The sequence below is a fragment of the Egretta garzetta genome, unplaced genomic scaffold (genome assembly GCF_000687185.1).
Source record: "Egretta garzetta isolate BGI_Z169 unplaced genomic scaffold, ASM68718v1 scaffold367, whole genome shotgun sequence".
Classification (NCBI taxonomy): domain Eukaryota; kingdom Metazoa; phylum Chordata; class Aves; order Pelecaniformes; family Ardeidae; genus Egretta; species Egretta garzetta.
This window is the reverse complement of record NW_009260192.1, coordinates 683078-694567: the sequence shown is the minus strand read 5'-3', so window position 1 is coordinate 694567 and position 11490 is coordinate 683078. Positions and strand designations below refer to the sequence as shown.

Genomic DNA, 11490 nt, shown 5'->3' with positions numbered 1-11490 from the left:
AAGATGTATTTCAACTAAGCTCCATATAATTATTGTAGCAGTTAGTCTAGTGTTGTAACTTCTGGTCAAATCAATTTTTAGACCCCAGTCACAGCAAAATATTGGAATATAAAGGTCAGAATCGCATTAGTCTGAAGAACAGATTTGATTCTACAACTTCACTAAAGAGAAAGCAAGAATTAATATGGTAACATAGTATATCACACAACAAAACCATTATTCCAAAATTCCCTAGCAAATCATGCAGTAGCACATTCATAAACTGAAGCACTGCAACAGCATGGAAAACAGTAAAAGGTTAAATATTTGGAGTGTGATTAACAGCTCCCTTCTGGAACAGAAATTCCCAGTGATTTTGAGAAATTCAGGAGGCTGAGCTCTGTCTTCCAGCCCACTCTGGCATGGAAGTCAGGTGTGTTTATCTGAGCTTGTTTGGAGTCCACTTTGTATGAGACCGCAGTCTCAGGCTGTGCAGACTTTAAAGTACAATCAACAGCACATCAGAGCAATTTATTATGATATCTTTAAAGTTAGGGTCTTTTTTTTTTTTTTAAGAACCATCAACTCTAGCTTTAATGAAAAATCAGTTGGCTCTTGAAAGACAATGATCAATACTACGAAGTGTCTTGCAATCATTCATGCTGCACATTATGACAATACAAAAGACCTAGAAAACAGCAATTGTTACAACTGATCAATTTCTGAACAGCAAAAAACCTTCTTGGATGAATTTGACCTTTTATTCGAAAGTTCTGAAGATTTTGATGTACTTGAATGGAAAAGCATCAGGTTAGGAGATAGGCACAAGCAACAGTTTGTTTTGCTTAGAGCTATAACACAGCTTTTCTATAAGCTCTTCTCTGTCTGTAGGTGACTGGGGAGGCCACTTAATTTTTTTTTTTCCCCCCCAGTGTTTTGCAAAAAGACATACTGCATCGCGTTAAACACAGACATTACTCCTTTATATACCAACTCATTTATTACATCTGCTTAAAGATTAAGTGCTATTAAAACCTGCAGCACAACTTCAGTCAATACTATACCATTAAGCTTGCTGAAATGAATTGTTTCACTGCATTGTCACAACAGAGAGGAAATGAAAACTCCACTACAATGAACTAGCTCTTCCCCCATGGTACAGGAGTACAAGCAGTTTAATTTAGACAGCTTTAATGGTGGCTTTAAAGCCAAAACAATCAAGTGCAGAAAATAACAGGCTAAACTTAGTCCTGAGCTAATGTGGTGACAAATGTTACTCACTGGGTGTAAATTTGGGCAGAAAGGTACGGGAGGGCAAGACAGGAGTTGAAGTGATTTGGCATGAAATTCTCCTGGGTTGTACATATACATAATTCCACTAATGAAATGTACAAAGATCAAGAAGCATGCCTTGGTATTCACTATGTGGGGACTGTTATGATCCATTTAATGGATGTACAAAGGTAAAGGGAACAGTACAAAAAGGCAAATGGCAAAGTGCACCTTTACACTTATTTGGACTAACACACAAAGATATTGTAACAAATTGCAGGATGCAATATAAAGTAGCTCAGTTAATTTTATAACTCACTTCAAGCCTTTTAAAAAAGAAGGATATTACTTTACCTGTTAAGGTACCATTACTACTTGCAAAATTCTCATTTGACACTAAGGGAAATGAGACCAGACAGTACAAAAACAACCTTTGTGCTATACAGGAGGATAAATTACCTGCCCACTACTTTACAAGGAAGTATTGTTGCCAAATTAGTCCATCCTGGAATTAAAACAACACTGTTTGTTCAGAAATTAATCTGAAACCAGGCACAAACAGATCTAATGCTCCTTTAGATGTTAAATATCTAGCTCATTTCTTGTGAATTTAGAAAAGTAAATATTCCTATGTATGTATACACTTGAAAAACCATTTGCATTCCTGGAGTAAAAGCTTCTGGTTTTCTGAGTAAGAGAAGAGCAATCGTTTGAAGATTAGGTCACCCAGCTGATAGGGCCTTAAATATAAGGACCTGTCATAAAGTTTCCATACAGGCAAAGCAATCGGCCTCTTTCTGACTCAAATCACACAAACTACCTATAGTCAACAGGGATGCCACCAGCAAAACAGAGTAAAGCTTAAGAGGTACATAGATACTATAGTAACAGAGACCATCTTGAATCAAGGACAGACCCACAGCAATATGAGCCAAATGCTGACAGCTCCACTGCCCACTTCTGCTCTGGTACCCTTCCACACATTGCCAAGACTCACCCCAGAGCAGGCAGCAAAAAAACCTGTGAAGGACAAGAGTTTGCCACAGAACGCCATTGACAAAAGTAATTCCACCAGAAGAGGTGTGCAAAAGCATTTATAGTTCAAAACCAGCTTCTCTGCATGAGCCTCCTCTTTGATCAAATCCCTGCTTTGATAATGAATTAAAATGCAGAGTATATGTGAAAAAAAGCTGCAATATTTTCTTAGCTTCTGCTAAGTTCTCAGTATGTACTTCAGCAAGAGCCCCCTGAATCAAAACTGTGTTTCCCATCTGAAGACAGGCAGACTGCTGTGGCTCCATCCCCCAAAAGCCTTCTAAAAGCTATGCTTTACTGCAATGCAGAACTAAAGCTTTTTATTCCAGGCAACTCTCTGAAGGACAGCAGGATCTGACCTTATTACATACCCTCTAGTTCACATCTCGCTTTTGGTATAAGACGTCAAAGAATTTTCAATCTACCAAATACGGGTTGTTTTTTTCTTCACCCCTGCTGACTAATGCGTACCTACACTCTAAAACAATCCCACAAACTGCAGAAACAGAAGTCCTGCCTGATTATTTATCATCCTATTTATGCAGCACCATCCCTATGCAAGAGTCATCCAAGCAATGAATGATAAAAGCACAAACAAATGAAAAATGGATGAGCTCCAAGGTTCCTTTAGGAAGGCTTAATTTCTCGTCTTTGCTGAAGAATTCTGTTCTTCACAGCATTTAAAGAAAAAGAGCAGACAATTTCAAAACCCAGTGGCTTCTTTGGTATCTGCACACCACAGACCTCAGCAAGAAAGTCCATTCTCGCCCCATGTTTGGAATTTCAGCTGACAACAATGAAGACTTCTTGTGTGGAACAAATAAGGAACAGGAAGAAAGCCCTATCCATAACCAGGCTCTGTGAGCAGTATCTCAGCCTGAAGGATGCTTGATTAGAAACATTCTCTCTTTTGACCTCTCTCTCTCACATTTGAATTCTGGAGGCAGTCAGGCCATCACCCTCACCACCACAGCCTGAGCTGAGCACTGGGGAAGCAAGCATAGCAAGGGCAAGCCCTTTCTCCCCATGGAGCCTCTCTCACCCATCTTCTGGGGTTCTTGACCCTGGAAAACAGAGCTCCAGCAGCCTCACTCAGCACCGCTAGCCCCAGTCCGTTACACAGCAATACCTTCTGCGTACTGAAAAAAATACCCATCAAATTTCTGGTTTTTATCTCTATCCGAAATGCAGAGCTAACAAGCAGAATTATTTTTCTTCCCTACATCTCAAAATCAGCACTAAGATTGTTGATTAAATGCCAGCCTTTGAATTTTTACTGCCTGAGATGACAAACAAGAAAGAACAGGACTCTACTCTCAGCTCTTATGGGCAGTGAGGGGTGATTAGAATTTACTTTAAAAAAATAATTTGTTTACTTGTAACCTAAACAGATTTTCTCCCCAGTGCCTGAGATTTGGCAGACATGGAATCTGATATGACCCTTTTTTTATGAGGCAGAACTGCAAGTGGCTTCTAAATACCCACAATAAGACCTGAATTCAATTCATGGGTATCATATTGCAAATATAAAACCTTGGCACAGGGCTGGTGCAAAATTGACCAGAGAAACATTTTTAAAGTACAGAAAGAAGAATCTAAACTTCCTTCTAGCTGTTCTAATCCTCTCAAGAAGTTTGAAACAGAAAAACAAGTACATGAAAAACTATGAATGGTAGATCTGAGACAAGCGGGCACAATTCACCCACACTTTTGAGACAAGCCTGTAAAACTTTTACCTAAGAAGGGAAATACAGAAGTAGTTTGTAAAATACTCAGTTAAACAGTGATCGTTGTCAGGGATGGAGGCAACTTATTTGATCATCTTTGCATGTCTTATTTCTCTGCTCTTCATATTCATGTCAATCAAGTGAACAAGGATTAAATCCACTGTTGGTCTTTATGTCAACAAAGCACCTAGTAGTGTGGCGGTAACACAAGAAACAAAATGTAGGCTTTCTGCTGACTTAAGTTTAATAAAAGAGCTTATCCTTCCTGAAAAAAAAAATCAAAATTATTATTATTCAGAAACCAACACTGAAAGGTATTACAGCATAATACTATACTGAGAGTTTATCTCTACAGCATTCAATTACTACCACACAAACACAAGATGTGAGCATGCCAGTATTCATAGCCTGTATTATTATTATTGCCCAAGAAACAACTGAGGCAGGAAGGATAAGTAACAGAAACTAAAAACATTCTTTAGCAGAGTAAAGCCTGATATACATTATCACTAAGGCTGAAATTTCATTTCTATTTCTCATCATATTAACAGCTCCAGACAGCTGATGTCCCCAAAATGACTTAATTCCCATTTTCTCACAGGCATGAGTGTACATCATACATAGATGCATCCCATTGCTTCACCTGTCCCTAACCAAGCACTTAATGTTGAACTGAGGCACTGAATATTGCCAGCTACTTCATTGTGCTCAAAAATAGATATCTATTTCTTTATTTAACTAAAAGGACATAATTATATTCTCTTATCCAAATAAAAAGTGAAAGCAAACCCAGTTAGAAGTTTCAGACTCTTAAATCTAGAGAGATCATTTCCAACAACATGACCTCTGGTGAATTTCTTGGACAGAACAGAGGTCTGGCAGAAGCAGATCAAACCCCACTGATGCTAGGGGAGTCGTATTCATTACTACTAAGCTGAGTTTGACCCATTGTGCAATTAAGAAGCAAGTGCAACATTAGAGGAGTTTCATTGTCACAGAGATAGTTAACACTCACTTACTGTGGAGTCTTACCCCCCAGCTTCAGACAGATTTAAAACCCTGTATTTAAAAATAAACACTACTTTGAACCAAGACGATAAAGAAGCCATTAGAAAAAAGTCCATTAAACACTTACCAGGAAACCTGCTATGGAGGTTAGCATCACAGTTGTATCCATTGAACTGAGCAGACACTGAAAGTGCTTTAATCGTCAGCAGGAGCAGTAACCATACCTGTTCCATTGCAAAACCTAGCAAAACATTAGGTGGTTATTACACACATCTGTTCATTGCATTAAAGATGCTTACTGCAGACATTTAACCACTCGGGAGGTGATGGTCTCCAGCTAAGGAACTGGGATAAGGCTCACAAGCTTATAGGAAAGAGGACACAGGCAGCAGGGCCCATTTCTCTACTTCTGAGTAATGTGTAATTTCCACTAACTTCTACAGCTTTTAATCATAACTTGTGGCCAAAAAGGTACGCAAGGATGATATAAAAGGAAAAAAATCCCTAAAATATATTGATGGATTAGGACTGTTTAAATATTTAAACTCCAACAGCTTTTCTGACATTTCAGTGTAAAAATTCTTTGAGAGAGACATCTTGGAACAGTAGATTTATTTTAGCCAAGTTCTTGAAAACCATACCTATAAATGGCTTGCTGAGCAATTCTCAGGCTCAAGGTCCTAGAATAAAAATCAATTCATATCTATCTGCCAAAAACCTGTTCTTTGAAGCACGCATGCAATTGCATTGAGCTCATGTACAGAGTTGGCACAGACACTTACATCTAATTGAATTATATCTGGCAACCAGACCAGGAGATCAGAACACAGGAATTTCTAGTGTCTTGAGTAATTATTCTTCTTGGGAGTAAAACTCCAACATTTAAAACCTGTGGTATTTAGCACAGCCAGAAAAGTATCTGATCTGTGGTTTTGTCAAAAATATCCCCCAAAATATTGAGATTTTTAGTCCATGAACCCAGGTGTTACTGATTTTTTTTTTTATTTCTTTATAAAATGATGTAATCCTAGAGAATCTCTCTTCTGATGTGGATCTCAAATACAGCAACGCTCTCCATTTGTCTAGACAGGAACCAAGCAATTCTGAGATTTAGGTTTGCTTTCTTTAAGACTGTAGATAGAGAGATGCTGATCGTCACCTTTCATCAAAGAACATTTGTAAACTCCATAGATGCAGCACACCTAAATGCAGCCATATCTGGCATAGCAAGCAGCTGTCACACCTTGCTGAGAAGAGCTGGCAACAGCACACAGAGAGAACATTTGAGACAAACCTTCACTCTTAACTGGATCTTTCATGGCTACACAGCAGTCTCAGCTAAAGTCTGCTCAAATTAATAGGAAGACTTCCACTAGTTTTCAAACCAGGCTCACAGAGTACACAAACCTGGAATATAAAGCCTTGCATTGAAAGACAGACCCAGAGAGGACACTCCCAAGTATTCCTGTCAGCAAACAAACCACCTAGAACAAAGCACTGAGCCAAACTCTACTAAAAAGTCAAAAGGATGTCCAAATGCCTGACCGTTCACTCCTGTGTAATTCTGCTTGGAAGTACATGGAATAAAAATGAAGAATTGCAAACACCAGCTTCCTGCTAAGCATGCATGCTTTGTAAGTCAGGTATAACTTGTGCTATCATATCCAAAAGCAGTTTTGCTAGCAAGTTCTGCACAACTTCCTCAAAGTGTGACCTATAGCAACAATGCAGGCTCCTTTTAGTTTCAGATAGATACAAAACTCTAAACGAAAGCACTCTTTGTCCCTCTACTCCTTTTCCACTAGATTCCTATGGAGGTTGACAAGCTAACCGTACTTTGGGCTGCATCAGGAGAAGCGTGCCCAGCAGGTCAAGGGAGGTGGTTCTGCTTCTCTACTCTGCTCTGGTGAGACCTCACCTAGAGTACTGCGTCCAACTCTGGAGCCCTCAGCACTAGAAGGACATGGAACTGTTGGAGCGGGTCCAGAGGAGGGCCACAAAAATGATCTGAGGGCTGGAGCACCTCTCCTATGAGGACAGGCTGAGGGAGTTGGGCTTGTTCAGCCTGGAGAAGGCTGCAGGGAGACCTGATTGCGGTCTTTCAGTCCTTAAAGGGGGCCTATAGGAAAGGTGGGGATAATCTTTTTAGTAGGGACAGCTGTGTCAGGACAAGGGGTAATGGTTTTAAACTAAACCAGGGTAGGTTTAGACTAGGTATAAGGAAGAAGTTCTTTACAATGAGGGTTGTGAAACACTGGAACAGATTGCCCAGAGAGGTGGTAGAGGCCCCATCCCTGGAAGCATTCAAGGCCAGGTTGGATGGGGCTCCGAGCAACCTGATCTAGTTAGCGGTGTCCCTGCTCACTGCAGGGGGGTTGGACTAGATGATCTCTAGGGGTCCCTTCCAACCCAAAACATTCTAGGATTCTGCAATTCTAATGCTGATGAAGAATTGTAAAAACATAGAAAGAAAACAAAACTCTGAACTGGGTTGCTATGAAGTCTCTGCATTCTCACGTTCTCCTCACCCTCTCTATTACTCTCAGATGAAGTAGTAAGGTGCTGTTTTGTTTGTTTACTCTGAAAATTCATACTTTATTTTGAAAGAAACATTTTTTTTTCTTTGGAAAATTGGCATTTCTCTAGCATACTGGAGACTTACCTCTGCTTGTACAACAGTTACATCAATAAAGTGGCTATTATTGTTCTGTTGTATATGAGCTGGTTTTGGATGTCCATTACAATGTTATAAATCAAGGGCAATTTACCAAGATCTAAATCTGACTTCAGTTTTCTAACTGCCACAGTATTTTTTGCTACCAAAAAAACTGTTTGAAAAGAATTTAATGAAAGATTACATTGACAAAGCTGTAGCAATTATTTTAGATGAAAAACAGAACCTACAATAAATTCTAAAATTTTAATTATTAAACTTAACTTCTGCTGCTGTGTTTCAAGGAAGGAGAGATGATTGCTAAGGAACAAAGCTGAATTAAGACATTAAGTATTTATAGCATTAGTTCTCTAGCTGTAATTCAGAACAAGTCAGATTTTGAACACAACCAATAATGTCCTAACTTGCTTTCTAGCTATTGACTCATCTGCATATGGATCAACATGCAGATCCACATCACCAGTTGAGCTGACTACTGCTGATTTCAGTTAAATAAGTTTGGAATATGTATTATTTTTCATTTATCGAGAGAGAATTGCAGGGCTAGAAAGCACCCTGAGAGGCCAACCTCACCTGTCTGCCCATCCCAGCAAGAATCAAGGCAGCCATTCCTGCCTTCCCAGCCTATTCTTAAAGGTCTCTGGCAATTTATTTCTCACCAAAAGTTTCTAAAGTTCAGTCCCCTAAATGTATAAGGCATCCTAGTCAAAAGACACATATCATACTGATACTGCTGAACATTTCATCCAATTATAGAAGCATAAAAGTTTTATCAAAATAGTAACAGGAACATGATAATTTTATTGCCTGTACATGAATATAAAATGAAAATTCTAGTACAAAAAGGGGAAGGTAATAAGCAAGTGTCAGGAATAGGGTGATTTATAATCCGGGAGTCACCAAATTCATGTGGATGATATTTGCCTTTTTTTCTTCAACTTAGTATATAATTCTTTAACCCTTTTTTCAAGGAATACAGAACTCTTGGTGCTTTCCCAAAAAAAGTGCTTAGTTGGTCCAGCAGCAAACATATTTGTCTGTTAAGACTACTTTCATGATTCCAAAGATGCCAACACATATGCAAGGGAAATGTGAGCCTTTCTAGCTATGAAACTCTTAATTGACAAACCCATACCACGTTTCAGTGGCATACCCAGAGATCTCTTCTATGTCCTTCAGACCTCATCTCTGTTTTTCTCTGCTGAGCATCTTCAAGGATCTTTTAATGTTTACATGATTTGCCATGTTTTCTTTATGACATTCACAGTGTCATAAGCTTAGTCTCACTGAAATGCCCAGATCACCTAAAAAAAAAATCCTCTTGGTCACTTAAATTTTACTTCCAAATGTTTCTGCCTCCACCCATCCACCTAAGGATCTCTTCCAAACAAGGTCTGCTATTTTCTATTTAGCAAGGGAACTGATCTTTCCCTTGACTTTGTGGGTGGAGGTAACAATCCTCGTGCAGGATTTCCATTAACATGAAAAGAAGGTCACACAACAACTATCTTAAGCATTACTAGAACAAAAGAGCTTTAAAGGCCAGGTGTGTACAGAGACAGTCAGGGATTTATAGATCTGCCAAACAGGGTTAATTAAATCATTTCAGAGACCATGGCTCACATAAATTCCTAAAACAATCAATTCAAAGGAAAAACAGCCCCACATATCCAGGTTTCAATTAGAGTAAACTTCCAGAATGCTGAAACAGTCAGGGTATGAATCTCTGCTGAATCAGAGTTATCTATATATTCAGCACTGTGTCTCAACTGCAGGTCTTACTGTTCTGTGCTGTGTATCATTGAAGAGCACAAAGAAGTATGGGCTGCAACATGCACCCCTCAATTTAATTGTTACCATTTTAGAAAGCCCTTATCCCTGCTTTCACAAGCTTCACCATGTCAGAAAAACAGCACAAAATTTCAAAGTAAAAATGTTTACAATTTAAACAAAAGTCATTTTGCAGTCAATTTAGGAGTTTAGTTTTATGGAGAAGCAGTGTTTGACCTATCTAGATTCCTTCTTCCTTCATCACTCAACATTCATTTCTCCTCTTCACCCATCCTCTCTAAAAAGATCTTAAAAAATTTTCCATTGTGAACAGCATTCACCAATTCAGCCCTACATTTTTATTGAAATTCATTTGTGAGCCAGTTCTGACTTCCAAGTATATTACGTATTTCAAATATTCATTTTGTATTTTATGAGATTATCTTATCTACTGCTTGTTCTCTATTTTTCATTCTCAGGGTGTGGCGGTTCTGCAAAATAATATGGTGATCTTTATACCTTTTGACTGGATAAGTCTTTCGAAAACCAGCTAATAGTAATAATGAAATATTCTGAAAGAATTATAGATACAATAAGTACATAATAAAGCTGGTGGAACATTTATAAGTGTTTTCATACATACCTAGTAACTACCTAAATGTTCTCTAACATTGTACTTTAGGTCTCTACAAATAATGGAATAGAAACATTACTACTTTTACTCATAAAAATTTTTTCAAATTATCATTATATAGCTCAATGAGTGCTTCTCAGTCATCTCATGACAAAATAGTTCCTTATCTTTTTGGTTTACATTTATCTTACTGCCACTTGCTTCTGCATCTGCGCTCAAGATGTGAATAGTTGTGAAGTGCATTAACTGTACTGCTGTCAGGTCTTCCAGAACTGCTTTGCTTCTAGATGCGTACTAGATCTTTTGCCATAATTTAAAGGTAACCCTGTGAACAAAACCAGAAGAATACCTCTCTAGCTCAAGTTCTTCAGTGGAACTTTCTTTTAACTTGTGCATCCCATTGTAACAAATTATCCAGATCACGTTTTCACTATTTCCTTCCACTTCTTTATTGCCTTGGCTCTTCTGATACAGATAAAATAGGACTTAGATCTTTACAGTACCTGTGTTTTGAAGACAAGCCTACCAAACAGCAATAATCCCCTTTTTTTCAAAAGGATTGTTACAGAAAAAAGGGCACCTGAGATGCAAAGAACTTTAAGACACACACATTTCAATGATAAAAATTTCCCTCTGCTTGTAGAAAATCTTTGGTGCCGAGTCTTTGAAACACAGCATTTCTTTTCTTACAGACTTCTGATTTCTGAATCCATAGTGCCATCCCTTTTCTGATACCAAGCAAAACCTGAAAAGCTGAAAATATACATATGCATATGTATATACATATAAATATGCAGACATGCACAGACACACTTGGCAAATATATACAGACACACACATATGTATCTTGAAGGTCAGCAGTTTCCTAAACAGAGGGCTAAAGCTGATGACAGAGCTAAACCCGTGAACAGACTGTCTGTTCCCAAAGTTACAGTATTTGAGGTCACACAGCACAGAAATACAACAAATGTAATAATTTAACATATATGAGGAAATAAATAAATATTGGAGGAAATAATAAAACTAAGAACACCAGAGATCAGTGCACCCTAGAATGTACAAAAACAACTGATTTTTTTTCCCCCCACAAAAATGGGAAAATAGTTTTGTTTTAAAGAGGTAAACTAATCTCTCTCACAGCTATTCAGAACACAGAGAGCAGCTGCAGACTATGCAAGAAAGACCACACATTAAATGCACACATGTAGTTAGGCATAGAGTTGCCTTCAGCATCAATTATTTGGTCCGAGAATGACCCATGTTTATTTGCTAATCACATATTTTCACTCAATTCTTCAGATTTAAAAACAGGAGTCCTGGATGAGCTCCACACTACATCTGCTTTGTAATTAAATGTTGGGTCAAAGTTTGGAGTCCCCCCTTCGTCAAAC

At 38.3% G+C, this 11490-nt stretch overlaps 1 protein-coding gene across 1 annotated transcript in view; it reads right to left on the bottom strand.

Moving 5' to 3' along the window:
* Positions 1-5254, bottom strand: part of ZPLD1 (zona pellucida like domain containing 1) — a 25339-nt gene extending 20085 nt beyond the window's left edge. The window contains exon 1 of the mRNA XM_009642205.1: positions 5144-5254. Within this exon, the coding sequence (XP_009640500.1) occupies positions 5144-5254 (111 nt within the window). The remainder of the gene's footprint in view (positions 1-5143) is intronic.
* Positions 5255-11490: the final 6236 nt, after the last annotated feature.